General features: G+C 54.4%; 1 protein-coding gene across 12 annotated transcripts in view; it reads right to left on the reverse strand.

The window, feature by feature from the left end:
• The window catches only part of MICAL3 (microtubule associated monooxygenase, calponin and LIM domain containing 3), a 142,150-nt gene that overhangs the window by 32,551 nt on the left and 86,848 nt on the right, over positions 1-22,751 (reverse strand). For 9 of the 12 annotated variants that reach the window (XM_065943375.1, XM_065943422.1, XM_065943394.1 and 6 more), the window contains 7 exons: positions 22,244-22,342; positions 20,602-20,658; positions 18,568-18,675; positions 16,304-16,411; positions 15,659-15,845; positions 11,605-11,693; positions 10,820-10,907 (listed from right to left, as the gene is read on the reverse strand). In XM_065943375.1, coding sequence (XP_065799447.1) covers positions 10,820-10,907; positions 11,605-11,693; positions 15,659-15,845; positions 16,304-16,411; positions 18,568-18,675; positions 20,602-20,658; positions 22,244-22,342 — 736 coding nt within the window. The remainder of the gene's footprint in view (positions 1-10,819; positions 10,908-11,604; positions 11,694-15,658; positions 15,846-16,303; positions 16,412-18,567; positions 18,676-20,601; positions 20,659-22,243; positions 22,343-22,751) is intronic. The other 3 variants (XM_065943443.1, XM_065943433.1, XM_065943425.1) reach the window with 1 other exon arrangement.

Below are 22,751 nucleotides of genomic sequence, written 5' to 3' on the forward strand. Positions count from 1 at the left end.
TACTGCACAGAGAAAGCCGAGGGAGAGCACGGCAAAGGGACCCCAGGTGGAAGCAGGCAAGCTGTGGGGCTTGCATCCCGCCAGGGCGGGGGCCCAGCTTCTGTGACCCCCAGGCTCTACAGAACGACACTGGGTTTGACTGGTGAAGTCACACCGCCAGCCTCAGGTGACAGGTGGTCTTCCGGAGAAGCTCAGAACTCGAGGAAAGATGGAAGGACAGGATTGATAACCAATCCTCACACACCAACTGTCTACTTGTCCACCCGTATGCTTACGTGAGGCACAGAGAAAAGAATGTTGTGTGGATGCAAGAGGGAGACACTGACCTGCCAGGAGTCAGCGGTGACAGACGGACGGAGGAGGGGAAACACGACAGGGATCAATCAGAGCTGTCCCAGGAGACCCAGCCGGTGGGAGGGGACAGCCCGCAGCCCAGGGAGTCCTTTCCAGAAGGCCGACGGGCTTGTCCACACCACAGGCCTATGCTCCCCGTCTGCAGGATCCCAGGGAACTTTTGCTTTCATGTTAGTTTTCCAGTGTTAAATTCTTTTTGCTGCTATTATTGCAGCATCTCCCATGGGTGCTTTTCTGGCATGTGGGAATCCTGGCACATGTCATTCTCTCTAAGGCACATACCCTGGTCTCCACTAAAAGACCGTCCCAGAGCTCCGTGTAGCTCTTCAGGTAATATGTCTTTCCTGTGCTGAAACACCTCACAGGGGAAGCTTGATCGGGCCCAACCATCTGCCGCGTCAGCCTGTGGGAAGCTGCAGCTGTGACGAGCGCACTGGGGTTTGCTGGTGCTCTTTAGTCCCCGCCAGTCGAGCTCCAGCTGAAACTCTTGCCTTCCCACCTGGCCACCCGCCTCCACACACCTGTGCACACAGGGGCGCCACAAGGGCCGTCTGAAAAACAGGAAGGCCCCTGTGATCTGCCCAAGGGAAGCAATCTGTCCACAAGCCACTCATGCAACTGATCACATACGTGGCAGGTAAAGAGAAGGATGGCCCCACAGGTCAGCCCGGCCCAGGCCTCTCTCCTCCCCCTGCCTTGTGCACCCTCTGCAGGCCCCCCAGGACTCAAGTTCATCTGTATCACGCCAGCTACCCTCTGAGCACACCTCAAACGGGGATGGGGACTCGGGGAGGGGGGTGCTCTCTGATGCAGAGCACTCCCAGTTGTCTCTGCCCCTGGGCACATTTTTAAGAAACTGCCCATAATTCAGCTATCACAGGGACAAACCTGCCCACCCCTACCCTTGCCTTCCACAAAAGGCCGTCTGCTCTGCAGCATGCTCCTGTTGAAGACAACATCTCCCTCCCCCCAGGTAGCCCAAGATTTGTTTCTGGAAATGAGCCAAGTTCCACCAGCAGGCCCACAACCACCATCTGAAACACAGGCTCTCGTCTGTCCACCGTCCTTGAGACTGGCCTGGAGACTGGCCAGTCCCTGAGACTGACCAGTGTCTGGGCAAGGGCCCTGTGAGGCTGATGGAGGAGAGCACAAAGCCCTTTCCAACGGCCAGCCGGGCAGCACAAGGCACTGTCAGGTCCCAACTCCATCCTGCAGGGGCCATGAGGCGGCACAGAAGGCCCTGGGGGACGGGGTGTGGGAGGAGCCAGACCACCCCCAGGCCCCGTTCCCGGGAAGCTGTGACCCTGCTGTTCCTCTGACTCTCACCTGGGTGCTGACAACTCAGCTTCACTAAACCCCATCTGTGACTGCTTTCCCTTCGTTGCTATAGTGAAGAACGTCTGGTGGTCACAGAGTCAGCAGGTGACCTCACGGCCTATCCACGCAGGCTGGGGAAAGAGCAAGGCCAAATTTAGCCAAGCCCTGCAGGGACTTAATGTGCTGTGCCGGCCAGCTCCCAGGCCGTCTCAGGACCAGACACACAGGACCTTCTCACTGTTCTGTTTCCCCAAACCTCTGCCGTCTGGGAACACAGCCCACTGGGCCGTGCGGTCCTCACCCTGCAGGACGCATTGCCCAGTCAGCAGAAACAACCCGAACTCACACTTACTCTGATGACCGCAGCATTTTCTGGAAGCCCCACCAACAATCATGGCTATTGTTGTCCTGAAATTCTGTCAGATCAACCAGCTTCCATATGTTCTAGCTTATTTGCTCCTGACAACAGCCTTATGAGATAAGGGGAGCAGGGAGTCTTTTGTTCACGTTTTCTAACTTCATTAGACAGAAAAGCTGAACCTCAGAGAGACCACTGACCGGAGACGGCAGGGTGACAGGTTGCAGGGCTGGAGCCCAAGTCAGCGCCTTCTCTGCACGTGTTCCCTAGCCCGGCTCTGTTCTCTGAGGATGACCATGTTCCGGGGTGCAGGGCGGTCCACGGTGGGTCATAAAAGACCTCTGGACCTCTGTTCTAGAACGCATTCTCAACATCTGACAGCGTCCGCAGCACCTGCAAGGACGTGTGCTCCCACACGCGGTTGTGGGCTGACAGCCTGCCAGGGTGGAGACCCTGCATCACTGCCTTGGTTCTCGCACGGCCTCCCAGTGGGTGGGTCTCCCACAGGGAAGGACCACATGGAAGTGGATTTCATGCCTGCACGCTGTGCTCACTTCTGACTCTAGAACGGTGGTTGTCAACCAGACGATCTTCTCTTTCGGGGTCTCCTGGCAACATCCCAACCTGGAAGGGGTCCTGACATCCACAGATTCTACAAACAGCCGACAACGCACAACACAGAAGTATCTACCCAAACGTCAACAGCACTGAGCCCGGAACGCTGCCTGGAAGTCACAAGGGACTGTCTCCAACCTCGAGCTCAAGGGGCCAGCCGCCCGTCAGACGCTGGACCACAGCCCGACGGACAAGGTCGTTAGGATGGAGTGGTGAGCTCAGACATCCCCCTCTGCTGCCCACCTCTGCTGCTCAGGTGAGGCATCCTGACCCCAGAGGTCAGTGCGTGGAGCACCCCCCCTGAGGAAGGGCCACGCCAGGACCACAGGCCTATGCGCTGGGCACACCACCCCACCCTTCCCAGTCCTCCGGCGTGGCCTGGCTCACAGGAACTGTCCATCCCTGCCGTCCACGCAAGGGCTGCCCACACACCTGCCCGGCCCTCCAGAGCGGGGCCAGGGGAACAGAAGCCCACAGGTCCATCAGGAGGTCCGCTCACTAGCCCAGGGAGAAAACCAGACTTGGAAACACGATGTGGAAAAACACTGCTTCATTTTTCCATTTCCCAAAACATCCTCTGTGGGCTCGCAGGGCCCGTCGCAGCACGCCTGCCTGCAGCTGGGCCCGATGTGCTCAGGCCTCCAAGTGCTCATGTGCCAACCGGAGCTGACCCGACATGGCAGAGCCCAGAGGGCGATGATGCACACTCCCTGCTCAGCCGGATTTCAGGGTCATTTGATGTGAGTGGAGTCTGGAGGGACCCAAACTCAAGACATGAGAAGGTCAGTGTTTCCTGTCCTGATGATTCTGCTCCAACTGTCAGTACAGAATCAGGCAGACCCCGTCTCTCCCTCTCCTTTGGCCAACCCTACCCAGGGCGCCAGGCCGGGTCACTGCTGAGAACTGTAGAGCAATACGTCAGCTGCACCACCCTCGGGGCCTCTTAGAAGGTGTGATAAAATGCGAGAGCAAAAAAAAAAAAAAATGCGAGAGCAGAGAAGAAACTGGGGCCCAGGGAGCAGCACTGATCATCCCCCTGAACACAAGCCCGTCTCCTTGGGACTGACAGGCAGGAGGGTCCCATTCTCACTGACATGACTTCAGGCTTGGTTTCATTCGAATTCATCAAAGAGAGCTGATACGGAGAAAACGAGGAGGAGCTGGCTCAACATCACTGCTCTCCTCCTCCATCTCTTCTGACCATCCCCTTCATGTACCAGGGATGAATGCCCTTGGCTCTCGAATCCACCCTCTTTGCAAAGGCACATCCCCAGCCAGGGGGTGGGGGTCACTGCTAAAAAGCTGGGGACGTGTATTTCCTGGGAATAACCACACGCTCGTGGATGACACAGGGCGCTTAGGAATGTCTTTAACGCGTCATCTCTGTGGAGCCAATAAGCAGCTCTTCCCTCTCCCCAGCAGACAAGCCGAGGCTGGAGGCCGGACAGTGCCAGGGCGGTGCTATGTCCTGCGGGCAGACTCCACCGGCTCTGCCCAGGTTGGTTACGGGGCCTCGATCCAGTCTGCAAAATGCCGCCTTCCTCGCAGCTACAGGGGAGTGCTGCATCTGGACAGTGCCTAGCACAGAAGTGCTGCATGCCTGCTGCATCAACATTACACGTCCTCCTGAACCGCTCTCTGAGTTTCTGTGACACCAGCTCCAGCAGCAGGTTGACCGGTACAGTCACTGGGGAAGCCTGACACGCCAAGCTTTACTCTGTTTTTATTTGATGGGGACTCCAGGGCAGACGTGGGTCATCCCGGCTGTAAACATCACAGCCCTTGGCGTGGTGTCTGCAGTCGCCGGGAGCACAGCCATCAGCTCACGGCAGCCTCCAAGCCCTGCGACTCCAGGGCTCCAGCCTCCACTAGGGCCAGCTGCCCACCCCCGCACCCGCTCCCCATGGGGCTGGGCCTCCAGCAGTGCTGGGGCCCCAAGAAAGCTCTGCCTCACTGAAGGCAGGCAGGGAGCTGGTGCAGAGTGACCCACGGGAGAACGAACCAAGGGTAAAACCTCTTTTAAAGGAAGAATCTACTGACCCAGAGAAGTCTGTTGGTAGCAAATGCTGGGAGGGAAATTTCACAACGGGTCTCTCCTACCTGGAGGTCCTTCTAGATCCTGACTCGGTTCTAGAAAACAGGGACAAAAGAGTAAACAGGCTGCTATAGCCATACTGGGACCACTTCAGCCGTACTGTTCCCCTTCGGGGTCTCAGATCCCTAGTCACACTTTCAGGTCTGACCTCTGAGAAGCCACCTAGCCCCAGGAGGGTCGCCCTCTCGGGAACTCACCTCCAAGGATGTGCGGGGTCACCATCATGGAAGAACATGAAAGCTGAATGACGCACGCCTATTTGGGCCTCTGCATGGAAACAGCCCCGATGCTGTCACGCATCTGAGGCCCAGGTCTTCCCGGGGCCCCGGGCCTCGCCTGGCAGCCTGGGTCTACAGGGGCCCCAGTGAGGCAAAGTTTTCTCAGGAAGTTGGCTGTGATGGAGGCCCAGGCACACCGGGACCCGGGGTGCAGGAACTCAAGAGAAGCAGATGCCTGATTGGAGGGCCCGAGCTCTTCCGGACACCGGGGCCCCTTAACACAAAACAACTACCAAAGACCCACAGTTCCAGGCGAGGACACTGAAACAACAGTGGCACGGTGGAAATAACCCTGATACCTTACACAAGCACAGAAGAGGAACTCAATGCACACACCGAGGACAGGATCATGCGGTCAACGTACAGTCCACAGTGAGCTGGCAAGGACAGAAAGAGAGGTGAAAGACACGTGAGAGCTAACAGAGATCCCGACTGGACTGTGAGAACTTTCCTGGTCATCACCCACACAGCCCCAGGAGCCCCGGAAGGCATCCCCAAACTGCCCTTTGCACCAACAAGAGGTGTCTGTGAGTGATGGGGGCACTCTGACCTCCCCTGTAGACACTATCAAGGGTGAGGTCAAGTTTGCTTGGCTTGAGTTAGGGCTTGGGTGGGTGGGAGAGGGGGCGACTCTCTCAATCACTATCTTTCTTGGAGCAAAGCCTTGTCCCCACCCTTGGCCCAGAGGAGCTGTGGAGCAGGAGGCACAGCCCAGCACCACGCCTTCATCCCCACAGGTCCTCGGGACGGTCTCCCAGCCAGCATTCGCTGGGTGCAGGGCTGGACCCTGAGGGGCAAGGTGAGCCCTGGTTTGGGAGTCTTGGGGAAGTCGCAGAGCTCTATGAAAGGGCCTGGGGTCTAGGCACGAGTTTCCCCAAAGCCCTGTGCAAGCCGCTACACCCCAGAAAGGCCGTGTGGGGGCTTGTCTCCAGTGTGTCCCTCGGGGGCAGGATGGAACCCAGGGTCTGTCCCGTGCCCCCGTCTGCACACAGGAGCCCTCTCGGAGAGTGTACCAGTCAGGGCAACAGCCAGGGAATTGTTGAGAAAAGAAGAGACTGGGTTTCAAAAAGTTTCAGGAAGAAACAGACCCAAAGGGAATTCTCCACAGTCTTCACCGGCTCTTTCTCTCCCAGCCTTTTGCAGAGGCCAGGACAGACCCAACTGACTGATTTCTGAGAAAGGGAGAGAGGAGGCAGGCAAGAAGAATTTGGGACCCAGCAAGGTGCCACAGCCGTGCGGGCACCCAAGAGTGGAGGGGAGAGGCTCTTCAAGCCAGACCCCGTCTCCTAGAGCACAGGTGTGCAGACGGGGTGGTCAGTGTCCCTCACCCCACGGTGGCACCCTCTTGGGGCCCAATTTAGCACCCAGACTGGCTGAGCCCGGCTCCACAGGACGCACTGCCAAGGTCACAGCAAATGTGATAGGGTCTTGGAGGCTCAGTCCTCAAGGCTCCAGCGGTCAGGCAGAACTGGTCCCCCAGCTCAGGGTCCATGTCACAGAAAGAAACAGAGTCAGGAGGACAGACCTGGACCATCCCTGTGGCCTGAGAGCCTCAAGCAGAGGAGAGGCGCCTACGTGCTCCTGGGCCTGGCACTGGCTCGTCAGGGGGAGGGCACTGGCCTGGGGCCCCGCAGACACCGGCTCAGGGGGAGTTTCTGTTCCTCACCTGCCCATCCCCTGGGGCCCTCATGCAGGCTGACTGGATGTGCAACATAGGTGGCATCTTCCTCCACGAAGCAAGCAAATGTCTTCCACAACGCTCCCCCAACCCCAGAACAGGGGCCTTTCCACTGACAGGAGCCTTTACTTCAGGTATAAACACCCTGTCTCCCCACTTCAGCACACCTACACTCTCTCCCGACCCGGCCCCGGAGCGAGAGTCCTGAGGCACAGTGCTGTCAAGCCCACTCCCGAGACCTGCCTGAGGGGGCCCTTCCCACCCTCCAATCAGGAGAAAGGGGAGGAAAAGAAATACTCAGAAACCTGAAGATTGTTTGGAATTTATTCTCTTAAATAAGAACGGTAACATTTGTTAAAAAAAAAAAAAATTAGAAGCACAACACCTTAGTTTCACAGAAAACAGTTTCACGGAAAAAACAAAGTTACACAATTAAATAAAAACAGCTCACAAAGAAACACACCAAAACTCACAACAGCACAGATTAAAGGCAAGCATGACGCTTCACAGAAGGCAGGCCGGAGGTAGAAAGGCGGGCATCCCTGACACAGCTCTGGTCTCCGTACCATGCCTGGAGACCCACTGCTGCTTAACGGCTCAGGAAAAGTGGGGTGTGGAACCCCTTAACTAACTGGTCAGGCCTTCAAGGCCACGCTGAGGCCATCTCAGGACAGACTATGGGATTCCACTGTCTACAGATACACTGAACACCAAGAGACAGCAGGAAGCTGCAGTAACAGGCCCAGGGAGTCAGACACGCCTTGGAACCGAAGCCGTCCTCAGGGCCCCTGAGAGAGAGCCCTGTGCCCCTGGTCTCTGGTGCTGGGAGTATGCTCTGCTTGCTTTCTGAGACACTCACCCCGCAGTCTCCCCCTCCACCAGGAGCCCGGCTTCTCTGCTCCCTCCAAACCCCGACCAGAACACGAAGCTAGGCCAGGTCCCCAGGTAAACCAGAACCAAGGAAAGAGAAGCTTTAGAAAAAGCTCCACTAGGATTGTGATTATTACTCAGGGCACAATATGTAAACGTGTACTTATACACATGAAGCTAAACCGGTAAAAGCGCATGTGTGTATATATGTAAACGTGCATATATCAAACACCTGCTACACATGAAGTTTAGTACAAGCACGTGTGTGTATGTATGTAAACGTGCACACATCACCATTTGCTACGACTCTCAGGACTGGGCAGGGAAGCTGGATGTGGAATTCTCTGCCTCACTAACAGGTTTTCCAGAAACGGAAGCAGACTTGGGAAGCAGTGGGAGATGTGGCAATAACTCCCTCCTGAGGGCAGGAACCCAGGATGGGTCGGAGTCATCCTGCCATGCAACCGTCCCAGGTGAGGTAAACACCTGGTTTCCGAGTGCTTGCTTAGCATGCCCACTACGGAACGCGGGTGCCATGCAGGTCTGCCTAGGGATGGGGGCAGGCAGTGCCCAGCCAGACAGCCGTGTGTGTTAAGATCATCTTTCCGTAAGATGACAGACAAGGAAGCCTTCTTCCCGTCCCATGTCTGTCGCAGGGACTGGAAGGACAGCATTGCTGATCCCCATGACCCCCACCTGTACACTTCAGTTCTGGTTCCCCACCATATGAGGTGTAAAGGGGAGTCCTCTGGATGAAGAAAGGGTCTCAAAACCTGCAACTGAGGGTCTTGTACTCAAGGTGAAAACGTACCATCTGGGGCTTTCTTTCTCTACCTGTTCTCCAAATGTTTCCTACAGGCAGGTACTCTGAGGCCAGGGTAAGGAAACCTGTGCCAGGTCCACGAACCTGCAGCAGCCAATGTAAGAAGCTCGGAGACAAACTAGTTACAGACTGAGAACAGAAAAGAGGGTTTCTACATCAAAAGCACATCACAAACAAAGATGTTAAAATAGGCAGCAGCCACAGGCTGCCAGAGACAGAGGACGTTGGACTAGGTTCTAACTCACAGGTTGTGTTTGTATTTTTGGCAACAGCAGTAATTTTGTGGTGGAAGAGGTGAACACAAGGGAATGGGGGGAAACGCCACAGACTAAAGGGGGCAGATGCACAACAGCCGACCGGTCACGGCTCCTCCAGCCTCACTTTCTGGGGAACGGGGACCCAGGTGTGAACCACGCTCCATGCACCACTCACTCCTGCTCAGAGTGCGGCCCGGGGCACGTGCCAGGACCTGGCCTGACAACTGCCGTCCACAGCACACATTCTGAAGCCCTCCAACACCTGAATTTTTCTGAATCTCTTCAAAACAAGGTTCCAGTTAAATCTTTTTTTTTTTTTTTCTATTAAAGGAGCAGAAAAAATCAACGTCATGCCACGTGTAACAGGCACCCATGTCCTGCTCCTCTCCTACGGAGGGGAATTGCTGGTACCCTGGGGTGTGTCCACACTCAGAGCCGTCGTTCTGAAAGCCCAGGTCTCCAAAGGCAGGACCCCAGTGCTCTGCGCACTGGCTCACTGCTGCCCACAGGGTACCTCCAACGGGGGCTCACATCCTAAACCCTGCGTGCTGTGAGAGGTGCGCCTCCCTCAAAATCAAAAAGGCCCATAGGCCTTTGATTCAGTCACAAGCCCAGCTCTCATCTTCCATCCCTGCTTCAGAGAAGGTTCCTCCTCTCTACGGAACCCTTCACTCTCCACAGCTCCTAAAATCCTGAAGTCCACCACACTTCCAAAGCAGACAGACGGACGGCAAACTGAACCAGATCGAGTGCATGACCAGGAACTGCCTGACCCCCGCTGGCTTCATTCTTCTGCAGATGTTCACAAGAGGGTGAGTGCCCTGGCTGGGTGCTGAGCCCCAGGTAGTGCTCACCTGCTCCAAGGCACATGCCCGCGTCTCTGCCAGCCCCTCCCCGGCTCCGGGGCCCTCAGCACCTCATAAGAAAGATGGATTGTAAGGAGTTTAAGGGGTAGCAAGTCCTTTGTGGCTTAAACATGGCTATAAAATGTTGGTCCAACCTGCAGGGGACTTGCAGACTTGCCCAGATCAGAGCGAGGCACACGCAGCAGCAGAGTTGAGCTCTCCTACGTCCTGCCCCTGGGGCTCCATCAGTTCCAAAGCGCGGTCAGAGGAGTAGCACTACCAACCTCCCGTCTGAGGACCAAGAGGACCACCCTGTTCCCTTTAGGAATCCTACGACCAACTCCTCTCCATCTAGCTGATAACCTGTCCTTTCCACGTGGTGATTTCTGTGGACGGGAGGACACCTGTGACAGGTGACAGCAGGGCCCTGATGACTTCCTCTCCCGCTGGCTGCAGTGAGCTGGCTGTGACCAGGCGGGGCTGCACAGGTCCCCGGGACCACCCGCATCTGTGGGACTGTGGACACCCCACGCAGGTTGCTTTGGCAGAGAGTAGGGAGAAGCAGCTTTAAGGGGAAAAACACTATTCTTCACAACAAAGCTGGTTTCGTGAGCCCTTCTCTTCCTGCCTTCCGAGATCAGAATAAATGTTTTTAGAAGTGCGGGTGGCGGCACTCGCCTCCTGATGCAGGAAGAGGTTAAAGTGGAACCAGCCAGGGCCTGTCCTTCAGCGGTCACAGGTGTGGGGAAAGCAACAAGAGCTGCCCCAGACACCAGTGCAGCGAAGGCGACAGAGGAGATCCAGTGCAGGTGAGCGTGTGTGCAAACCCTGGGGCATTCTCACAGTTCCACGCTCGGCCTGAGAAGCCCACCAAGAGGGACTACAGGAAGGCCCTGCCGCCCTGGTTTGTCACGTAGGTCAGTGCTAAAAGTAGCCAGCTCTGAACTCCTCTTCTCTGGACAGGCCTGGGCTTGGCCACCAGGTGTCAGATGGATGTGGGCAGGTCCCAGGGCCCGGCAATAAAACTCTGAGACTTGGAATAGACGGCATGAAGTGTGGGCAATGCCGCTGACCTGATGGTGCCCTACTGGCTCACAGTGGGCCAGTGAAACTCCCCTTGGATCTGCACCAGCACCTCCGACAGCCCATAGAGGAAGGGGACTCCGAAAGCAAGCAGCTGGCACATGAAAAAGGAGTCCGGAGGGTTCTGGGCCGCCTGATGCCCAATCGACGAAATGCTGCACTGGAGGTGCTGGCTCATCCCCTTGGCCTTGTCGCAGAGGCCGAGCGAGTGACGCGCCACCCAGCCAAAAAAGGAAGTGAGGCTACCTGGGCTTTTCTCGGCAGGGCTGGCACTGGTGCTGGGCCGTCCGCTGGCATCTGCGGCCGGGCTGTCCTGCAGGGGTCCCCGGGCCTCCTAGGAGAGGAAGATGACTGAGTGAGGCACCACATCTCAAGACACGGTGACACCTCACTGTGGTCGGCTGCCCTCACCAGGCAACCCAGAGACGTGCCAGGACACACGTCACGGGGGTCGCAGGAGTCACGGTCCAGAGGTGCCTGGTACCCCTTCCCACCAGCTCTCGGCCACCCCAGAGGCCCTCCGGGAAGCAATGGTCAGCTGCTGACACACACAGGAACACCCCATCAGAGAGGATACCAAGCTCACTTGAAAAGACAAGCAGGGAATTGACTATGCTCAGACTTTTAAGATAAAGTACTTAGATGAGTGACCCCTAGAATAAACAAAGTTAAAGGAGTTGGCTACAGAACATTTATTTTGAGCCAAGTCCTTTTCTAATGTCCTCCTCTCAGGAAAGGTGCAACTTTCAAGGCAAAGGCATTTTTTACACAGAACGATCAGAAGGGAGGGGTGCACAGGCTCTTCCCAATGTAGCTCAGGTGCTGGCAAGAACACTTCCATAGTGAAACCCAACATTCAATGAGACCTGACATGCTGCCCCTCCCCAAATCAGACCAAGACCACTTCTCAGACCCTCCCACTCACAGGAAGGGCTGCTCGCTGGTCACCCAGGGTCTGTTGGCCATGCCTGAGTTGTCAGCACACTGGATGGTCACCTGCTGCCCCCACCCCTGCAGTCCAGCCCCGTTACCTTTCCAGACAGAGGCGGCCCTGCCGGTCTCTTCCTCTGCGCAGGGCCGGACAGCCGGTAACAGTAGTGTGGCTTGCAGTAGAATTTACCTGCAGGCAGCGAGGGGCAGGGGAAGAGGGAGTGAGCAAGTCTCTGAAATGCCGGACCTGGCCCCTGGTCTTGGCACACGCGTCCCCGTCGCCCCAGCCCGACCTTGCCCAGGCCAGGGCCCTCACCCGGGAAGGCCACGCCCTCCTCTTCCCTGTGCCCGGATGTGTGGAGGCCACGGAGCCATCACCCAATCAGGGCTCAGAGCAGGGACTGCAGCCTGTACAGCGGGGCCAGCAAACAAAGTGGCTGTGTGTGCAGAACAAAGATGCGGTCACATGAAGAGCTGGAGGAGCATTTCTGGGGGCACCGAGGATGAACACAAGTGCTGGAGGCACGAAGGCTGCCATGGGCGGGGCAGCCCTGAACATTAGCTCTGCCGTGGCCCTCTGGCAAACATGTGCGACTTGGCGCGGGTCAAACTGCAGCTCAGATCCTTAGTGGGTCACATCAGCATTAAAGACAGCGCAGAACAAATAAAAACGTCCTACAACTGACCGTGACTAGAACGAAACAGAATTAAGCCTAACAAAAAGCATCGGCATGCACAGGCATCCTCAGGGTTCGCAGCAGTTCCCAGTGCTCAGCTGTGCCCACCTGGGCTGTCTGGGTCCTGGGGTAACGCTGCATCCTGCTGCATAACACGCGTCCTGCTGCATAACACGCGTCCTGCTGCATAACACGTGTCCTGCTGCATAACACGTGTGTCCTGTTGCATAACATGTGTGTCTTACTTTATAACACATGTCCTGCTGCATAACACGTGTGTCCTGCTGCATAACACGTGTGTCCTACTTTATAACACGTGTCCTACTGCATAATGTGTCCCACTGCATAACACGTGTGTCCTGCTGCATAACACGTATGCCCTACTTTATAACACGTGTCCTGCTGCATAACACGTGTGTCCTGCTGCATAACATGTGTCCTACTTTATAACACGTGTCCTACTGCATAATGTGTCCCACTGCATAACACGTGTGTCCTGCTGCATAACACATATGCCCTACTTTATAACACGTGTCCTGCTGCATAACACGTGTGTCCTGCTGCATAACATGTGTCCTACTTTATAACACGTGTCCTACTGCATAATGTGTCCCACTGCATAACACGTGTGTCCTGCTGCATAACATGTGTCCTACTTTATAACACGTGTCCTGCTGCATAACACGCGTGTCCTGCTGCATAACATGTGTGTCCTGCTTAATAACACATGTCCTACTGCATAACACATGTGTACTGCTGCATAACGTGTGTCCTACTTTATAACACGTGTCCTGCTGCATAACACGCGTGTCCTGCTGCATAACATGTGTGTCCTGCTTAATAACACGTGTCCTACTGCATAACACGTGTGTACTGCTGCATAACGTGTGTCCTACTTTATAACACGTGTCCTACTGCATAACATGTGTGTCCTGCTGCATAACGTGTGTGTCCTACTTCATAACGCATGTCGTGCTGCATAATGTGTCCCACTGCATAACCCAAGTGTCCTGCTGCATAACGTGTGTGTCCTACTGCATAATGTGTCCAGTTACATAACATGTGTCCTGCTGCATAACGTGTGTCCTGCTGCATAACGTGTGTCCTGCTGCATAACATGTCCCACTGCATAACGCATGTGTCATACTGCATAACGTATGTCCTGCTGCATAACGTGTGTGTCCTACTGCACAATGTATATGTCCTACTGCATAACGTGTGTGTCCTATTGCATAATGCATGTGTCCTGTTGCATAATGTGTGTGTCCTGCTGTGGGTGGGACCACAAGCTTGATTAATGCCAAACTTGGCTTTTCCCTTGATGTTGGTAGTGGAATTCAGTCACAGAGGGGTGTTTTTTCCCTAACCTTTTCTTTACTCCCACTTACAGTCAAGGTTTTGAAAATTAAAGGATAGACCCTGTTAGAGAACACTGTTGAAACCGGAGTAATCCCATTCATCTTTCTCATTTGGAGAGAGCAACTCCTTTAACAAATGAACTTTCCTATTCTTGAAGTTAAAAATAAGAGGACCTAACAAGGAACACGATAGAAAAGATCAATGAAACTGACATCAGACTAATTCAGAAAAACAGAGAGAAGACTCAAATAAATAAAATCAGAAATAAAAGATGACATTACAACTGATACCACAGAAATACAAAGGATCCTAAGAAACTACTAAAAACAACTATTTGCCAATCTAGATAACCTAGAGTAAATGAATAAATTCCTAGAAACATAATTTATCAAATCTCAGTCAGAAAGAACAAAATCTGAACTGACCAGTATTGAGTAAGGAGACTGAATCAGGGATTAAAATTCTCGCAAGAAAGAAAAGCCCTGGACCGGATGGTTTCACTGGTGAATGCTATCAAACATTTAAAGAACTAACAACAAGTCTTCTCAAATGTACCCAAACAACTGAACAGGAACACTCCCAACTCATTCATGAGACCACCATCACCCTCATACCAAAAGCCAGATGAAGAGCCTGCAAGAAAACTACAGACCAATATCCCTGATGAACACAGGTGCAAAAATTCTCCACAAAATATTAGCAAACCAAATTGAACAGCACTTTGAAAGATCAGACACCATTATCAAGTGGGATTTATTCCAGGAAGGCAAGGAAGCCTCACCCACCACTCTCCAGAGTCCACCCAGGACAGGTGAGGTCCTTCCTGACACTCTGAGCATCATGGATCCCTCCTCTGCACTGTACAAAGTCAGTCTGCACTGTGCCCTGGAGCCCGCAGCCATTCTCATGCTGCCTGCTGCCAGGGCATCCCATGCAGGACCCAGTCTGCTTATACTCTATCCACTCACACAGAAGAATGTGTCTCCAGGTGTGACACAGAATCTAGGGGCAAAAATACTTGTGGATCAATTCCCTGGAGCTGGAGGGATCCTTCCAGGCAAACTTCACAGACAGAAACACTGGGCGGGCTTCATTCACCAAGCCCATCGGGGAGATCAAAGAAGTTCTCCAAAGACCCGGTGTGTGGGGTACAGAGAGCTGCACTCCTGTCCTCGCTTTCCATTCGTGTAACTAGAGGACCAGAGGCCACAACAGTAAGAGCCAGCTTTCCTCAATTCCTCTCACTCACTATTCAAAGAACCTGGATGAGTGACTACCTCCCCATCACAGGGCGGTCCCCTCCTGTGTGAAGGCCACCCCACCAGGATTCACTCCCCCTCCTATTCACCTGCATCTTTTCATCACTTTTGGATCAGTAAGACGGCCTCTCAAAAAGTCCCTCTGGGGTCCTGTAGGAATGGGTGTGAAATCATCAATGTCTTGGGTGACTGTTTCCAGTTAACCTCAAGGTTCTTCAGGTGGCAGACACGCCTCTCCATTAGGTTTTTGTTACCAGTCTGCATAATCCTCCACCTTCTGCCTTATCAAGGTCATTCCATTATGAAATCAACAAATACCACAAAAGGCCAGGGCTGGACCAGCACAGTAAACCAGACGAAGGCCTGTGCCACGTGCTCTCAATTCCACAGAGATGCAGATGCAAGAGAGAACGGGTGACAACGCGCACAACTCGGGCACCTTCAGGAAGCCAAAGTCTGAGAACAGTGGCCAAGGACGCAGCTTCAATGTGCTGCCACTGACCTCAGGCAAGAAACGCGGCTTGTATAAGACTGTGATTCTTCTTCTCTAAAGTAAACACAAAAAGACTTATTCTCCCTGGGCCCCTTTCGTCTTAAGATCCTGCCGTGAGGTAGGAGAGCAGGTTATCTGTGAAGCCAGGGCAGGCGTTTAGGTAAACACATGCCCTTCTCTTCTCCATGGTCACCGAGTCATCTATGACACTGCCTAGTGACTCTATGGATGGATCTACGGGACAGACTCTTAGAACACAGACTAGAGAGGGGTGAGTGAGAATGCTCAGGAGAGGTGGAAAGAAACGCATCTGCGTGAGCAAGCAGTGGGGGCCGTGTCCGGGTGCACCTCGGCATGGGGAGCTCACCGTCCTCGAGGGCATAGGCGTAGGCTGATAGGCGCAGGGTGGTGGCGCAGTGCTCGCACTTGAAGCAGCTCCGGTGGAAGAACTTGCCCTCGGCGCTCAGCCGCTCCATCACATAGACCCGTTTCTGGCAGAAATAGCAGGTATCGCTGCCTCCCAAGTTCTGCGGGAACTCCTTCTTTATGGACCCCTGGGGGAAGGAGGCACAGGTCAGGGAGAAGTCTCCTAGCACTCCCCGGGTGCATGACCCTCACTAAGCGGCTCAGCCTGGGGAATGGAGTCTCGTGCCCACGCAGCACTGGGCACTGAGTCTGTTCTCCACTATTTATTAATGATCAAACCAAGTTCTTTCAACAGACTCTGATCTGATGGTGCTCCTGTGGTTCTCCATGGACACAGGCTCCTGGGCCCTAGAGCACTCACTAGGAGATTCTGTGTATACCGTTCACACAACATTCTCAACAACAGTTTCAATCCTGGAAGGTCAGTTACAAAATACAGACACCTCAAAAACACACACACACACACACACACACACACCACATGGCACATAGTGGCTGCGTATGTCACTAGAGCTACTTAGAGCAAAGCAGGCGTGTTCTCCAGAGCCGCCTTATCCAGACAGACAGTGCCCTTAGTGTATCTTACCAGTTCCTTCTTGTCTAGAAGGGTTTTGGGTTGTTCTTTCCTTTGAAGCTGATTGGCTATCTGCTCAGCCAATGAGCTCACTCCGCCCGTGTACATCTTTATATACTTCTATTGGTTGGAGATTGTAAAATGACCAGAAAGAAGGAAAATGAGAAGGAAAAAAATAAATTAAGAAGACAGGGGGAAAAAAAATCTTTGAAAGGTATAAAATGAACACAGGTGCAGCAACAAACATGCCAACACGGTGCCCACGAGCAGGGGACAAGGTGTCAGTGTCCACACGCTGGCGTCAGCACAGGCGGGGGCAACGGCTGCAGAGACAGCGAAATTCAGGAAGGAGAACCTGTTCTCTCTCATGTCTCTGGATGAAGTGCAGGGGACAGGCAGGCGGGAGGACAGGGTGGATGTGAACAGACAAGAGTGGGAAGGGCCTATGGCCCAGTGGCTCAAATTGCATATGAAGAACTCGAGGGGACACCCCCGCCCCCGGCTCCGTCGACAGCGGGCACCAGAGAGCGGGCACATCCCCGGCCTAGGAGAGGGCTTGGGGAGCTACTTCCTCATTTACTGAGAGAAAGACAGCAAGGCCGACTCTCCACCTGGGTAATCTGTGTCCCCGGGGATGACATCTGTCCTCACTGGTAACTGCTGCACTTGGAAGCCCCATGCTGGGCATCAGAGGCCCTGGCTTTACCAGGAAGAATCTTCCTCTGCCCGTTCTCCCATGGAGAGTTCTGTGTTCCCCTGGGCCCTGAGGCCAAAGCCGTCCGGGCCGGCCAGGGCACTGCTGATGCCGCTGTAGGAGTCTGCGGGGCTGCTGTGGAAGCCAGATGTGCTTCCATCCAGGAGGGGTCCTTCATTAAGTTGAAACAAGATGAAAGAAAAATCCAACCACCTCAACCCTTTTTCCAGCAAAGCTGAAGAAGTCACGAGAAAACTACGCATTTTAATGGCAAGCTTTCTTGTGGAAATCCTGCTTTGAGCTCGTCTGCAGGGAATGAGGCCGAAGCCTCGCCACAGCCCGTGTGTGTGTGACATTCTCAGCAGCCGTGTGCCCGCGGGTCTGAGGAGCCCTCTCTCTTATTCCGCATCCAGAACATGCAGGAGGGCTAGGGATGCCAGCAATCCCGGCAGGTAGCCGTATGGGAAGGAACCACCGGCCTGAGCAGTGGCACGTCCCGGGTGGGGTGAGGACACCAGAGGAACGCTCCAGGGAAACGGACCCTGTGTTAACTACGAGGACGGCAGCGGCGCATCGGGCAGTTCCCAAGGTTCAGCTGGAACTGAAGGCTCAATTATGTTTTCAATTTAAAATAAGGAGATTTCCAAAAATTAGTGCCATTTGCTCATTAACTCACAGTTTATACCCACCGGTGGTCGAGAAACACAACTGGCTCTTAGGCCTACGCCCTCTTTAGATAGAGACGTGAGGGGAGCGTAAGCCTGGAACAGACAGACACTCAGGTGCAGCCAAGTTGATCCCAGGGGCAGAAAACAGCACGCCCCCTGCAGCAGACGAGTGAGCGGACTGACCAGACACCGCGTCGAAGGCCGTGACATGGAGCAAGTTCGGGGTCATCCCGGCTCGGCCGGGACCCTGTGCTCCCACCAGAAACCAGCACCCTCAGCAAGCGCAGCCCAGGGCTGCCTGGCACAAAAGCACCTGTCACCTTCAGTTCTCTTTGTTTTTAGCATGAACAGCAGATGGTTTTCCTCTCCCAACTCTCAAGAAACAGCCACAATGTAGCTATCTCTGGACTGACACTGGGGCCACCACACACGCACTCCTTTCTGCACAGTCTGCCAGCCGCTCAAGAACAGGGACAGACAGGACGGGCTGAGGGCCCCGCCACCTGTCTGCAAACCCTGCACGTCTGGGTCAGCTCCATCGCAGGACCCAGCGGAGCTCATTCCTCACATGATTACAGTTCAAGAGGCACCTGGAATACTGGCTAGCCACCACTCCCTTCAGGATTTAATTACACTACAGATTTTATTTTATAACGCATTAATAAGAAGGCATGTGGAGTTAAAAACACTTTATCATTAACTGGTATGGTTGGAATATGGTGAATGTGGTCTGACATGAACGGAACTTGCTGCAGTGAAGCAAGCAGACATCTGAACTCAGGTGGACGCCTGCCACCCTCACATGCATGACGGATACACACAGCTGGGTCCCTAAGGAGACAGGAAGGACGTTTGTGTGGGAGAAGAGTGGAGGCTGGCGAGGAAGCGGCCTTGCCCCGAAGGGGCCAAGCTACCTGTCGGAGGGAGTCGGAGGAGGGAGAAGCAGGGCGGCTGGCGGAGCGGAGGCTTAGGGAAAGCTCCCACTGATCAACAAAAAATCGACGAGAAGGCTCAGGTTCTGGCTACAAGATGGAGGGAAAAAACCAAAGGAAATGTGAAATTAAAAGTCACACACGGTCCTGAACACAAAGAACTTGGCAGTTTCAGACCCTTTATCTGGATAACAAATGCAGTAAAAAAAACACTCTTAGTTCCAGAAGCAGCAATGGCTCATTCCAGGCGGTGTCCAGTCCACACATCCTGTGCACCCTGCTGAGCCCCTCATGGCCTGAGCTGGAATCTCTCTTGGGCAGAGGGGATTCCATCAGCTCATCACTCTGCTGGCCTGACGTGGAGAGGACCACAGGGACAGCAGATCTGCAGCGAAGTTCGCTCTTTTAAATAAAAGCCAGGAAAGTGACTCCTCCTCCTTCTGGTGGGGCTGAGAGAAGCCAAGCTGACGCTGGAGCCAGCCCCCAACCCTTGCAGCCCCCATGCAGCACGTGGAGCTAGTGGGCTCAGGAGCCAGATTCTCCGGGCTCCAGCGAGGAGGGGCCGATAACTCGGTGAGCGGTAATTGCTTCGTTTTCTGCAGGTTCGGGCTGAGATACCTGCCAAGTGCAGGGAAGAGGCACCCCTCGGCTCTGAGCTCCCCTACTTCAGCTCACACTAATTGCAAAGCTTTGGGTGTGATGGGGTGATGGAGAGTGTCACCAGCCTCTGCTTTAGAGGCTCAGATAGAAAAGACCAAACTCCCTGGACGGTAAAGAAGCAGGTGAACGTACAGCTGGATGGGGGTGGTGGAGGAGCAGTCTGGCAGGGACATAAGCAGTGACCCTCAACAGCATCTGGACGGGAGCCCTGCACTGAGGAACCTGGAAACCAGCCCCAGGATGATGAAAGTTCCGCTGCAACCCGCAGCCCCAAGCTTCTACCTGCTGCTCCTTCCAGTCTCTCCCTCCTTCAACACTCTTCCCTCCGTTCCTGCTAAGGCTCTGCTTCAATCAAAATCTTCGGGACCCCCCCCCCCAAATGTGCATTCCCCAAAGCAGAGGGTTTGGCCCTGTTCAGTGAAAAGGCTGAGATTTCTTCTAGAGAGGAACCAGCCTGGGAAGGACGATGAAAGAGGCTGGGCAGATGCAACAGCAAGGCCATGGTGACACGGGTGACGTGGAAAGGCCACGCAGCCCACCTCAAGGATCTGCTTCCCGTTGCCCTGGTGACAGTACCGAGACACAGGGCTACTGCTACTTCCCTGATGGGCCTGGGGGAGCCGGACCTACTGCTCAGTCATGAGCACACTTCTCAGACAGCAAAGGCAGAGAGAAGCCAAAAAAAAAAGAGAAGGCCCACATGAAATGAACAGGGAGAGCTGATTCTCGCTCTAGCTGCAGACTGGCATTCACTCAGCGATCAATTAAAGGGTAACAACAACCAAGAACGTTCCATAACATCAGTAGGCTTTTACATGGGCATCTCTGCTACTCAGATTATTTGACAGCCAAGCGTGACTAGCCCACTGTCCCCGAGTTTCTCAGACAGAGGATCAACAACTGCCCATCACAGACTCCGTCGTCACCTTCCTTCCCTGCCCTGTCCTCTTCATCCTTGAAAAGGATGCTGGTAAGAGTTCTGGCTTCCTCGGGATTTCTACCTCAAGATCCCAGACTTGTGGAAGAGCAAAAAAGTTTCTCCTGCTTCTGGATCCTGACTTTCCCCTGCGTCAAAGGCACGTATTTACAGGTGGGAAAGGGAGCAGAGGGCAGGAGGAAGAGGGCTTTCATAGGAGCACATGTCTCAGGGTTCTTTTCTGGAGTGGATGGATGCTCTCCGGGAATGCTATTCCTATGGATCATCACTGCTAGCAAAGAGTTCTGGCTCTTGGCTGGGTGACTATAGACAGTGCAAAAAGCAAGGGACGGGGCCACGCCCGCCTCCCCCCTGCCCCCCGCCCTAGCGTGCCGTGTCTGTGTGGCTGCCAGCGTCCCATGCCATGGGCATGCTTTTACCCTGTCGTGCTGGGGGCTCTGCTTGCCACGGCTGTCGGCATCAAGATCCCCGTGTGTCTGTTGGCAACAAAGCAGAAACTTAAGCTCCATCCAAACTCTCTATCTGGACCTAATGAGTGACAGTGCGACAGAGTCAGAGTTCACTTCAACACACATCCTGCGGCCTGCCGCCCCCAGCAACCACAACCCCATCCATATCAAACCCCCATCACCCAAGGACAACTCCCAGCACAGCTGTCTTCCTACGAGCCAGTCACATGGATAAATGGCTACGGTTAGTACAAAGGTAGAGCAGACAGGTTTCTTCCACACAGCAGCACACGGCCAGGCGTTCAACGGGAGGTTAACAGGAGAGGTAGGTTAGAAGGGCGAAGCTTTCCACAACAAGACATTAGGAAGGAAAGGTGGGGAGGTGGAAACCGGCTGGAGTAAATGACCATGACAACAGTCCACAGGAAGCTTAAGGGTGGGACATGGTCCCTGAACAGGAACACGGGACAGGGCGAGGAGAACAAAGAACTGTGCGTGGAAGGACAGGGCCCGGTACACAGGCCCTCACTGTCCTGAGGAGCAGTCATGGGGCTGTGGAGGCCTCCGGTCACTCTGGATAACCCAGGATTCACTGTATGGACCTGCGCCTGTGCAAAACTGACCCAAAGCTTCCGAGTTTCTCTGGAGCCCATGAGCAGGGGGGTCCCTGAGGGCTGGATGAGCCCAGGGCTCAGGTTCCAGAGTCACACACGCGGGCTCAGCTCTGTTCACTGCATGACCTGGCCTCCCGACCCTCTGCCTCGGTCTTCTCAGCTGTAAGAGGTTGACACTAACAGGACCTGCCTTGGAGGGTTATCGTGAGAAGAGACAGACGCCACAGGAAAGCGCTCAGAAGCCTGCCTCGTGGTTCTCAGGCATGGACAGGGCCCAGGGCAGTCACGGCCCCACAGAGGCTCAGGGTCCAGGCCCAGGGACATCGGCTGGGCCTGCTCATCAGACACAGCACAGGGTCACCTCCTAAACAGGCTACCACAGCTAACGAAACGTCTTTCCATAGACCCTGCCTTTCTTTACAATCAGTGTTTTATGTTACAGGGACGTGCAACACAAGTCAAAAACGCTGTTCTGTAACCACACTTTCAGTGGGCGTGCTGGCCACAAACACATGCGTGGCCCACTTGCCATGAAGCAGTTCTCCAGTGTCTGCCTAGAGAGCGAGAGGGATGGACAGAAGGACAGCCATTTGTTGGCCAAAGTCAGATAAACAGGAGGCAGGCTCTCAAAATTGGAAGGAACCAAACTCATAGAGTGAAGCCCTAGAAGAAGCTTCCAAAGTCCATCTGAACTGCGCCTCCCTGGGCAGCAAGATCAACATGGCTGACTCCAGCAGGGCTGCATGAAAATGCGCTCAGTCTGTTGGACCTTGTGTCTGGGTCAGTGTAGTTTAAACTTTAGTTTACAGCTGCACGGTCATCTTCTTACGATATGGGGCTGAATTAAACTACCCAGGGTTTGAATGTACAGTTGTTACCCTGAGGCCCACCAGTACCGGTCACCATGGAAACAAGGGGACTCTGACTTGGGTCTCCACCCTAGCCACCCACACAGGCAGGCAGGCACACAGGACAGCAGAACATGCAGAGGGGGTCACCTGTTGGCTGCCACGTGCCCGACAGGGAGGCGGAGTAGGGGGAGGAGAGAGGGTGATCACTTTTTTGGGGCAGGTCCGAGAACGCTCCTTGTCGCGTCGCTTTTACACCAACAGACACAAACAGAGAGAACACAGGTGAAAAGACGGCCACACTGAGGTTGGTTCTGGAAGGACGAGAGGCACCTGCCAAAGGCATCCTGAGACCCCTTCCCAACCCCACGCCTCCGTCAGCACAAATCCATGTCTCCAGGGAGCAGCTGCCCCGCCTGCCGTCAGCCTCTGGTTGGAGGTGCGCTGTCTGCAGATCCAAGTCTCGTGCAGCCGCTGTGGGTTCAGGACTTACAGGGCAGCACTTTCTTTCTTTCTTTTTTTTTTTAGGGCAGCACTTTCTAAATCCCAGGCCTGGAGCATATTCTTCTTTGTTGGTTTATCAAGAAAGCTGGTGGCAGAAGAGAGGGGCCCAGGCCATACCCTCATTCACAGTCGAAAGGTTCTGGGAGATGACCAA

The sequence above is a fragment of the Muntiacus reevesi genome, chromosome 1 (genome assembly GCF_963930625.1).
Source record: "Muntiacus reevesi chromosome 1, mMunRee1.1, whole genome shotgun sequence".
NCBI lineage: Eukaryota > Metazoa > Chordata > Mammalia > Artiodactyla > Cervidae > Muntiacus > Muntiacus reevesi.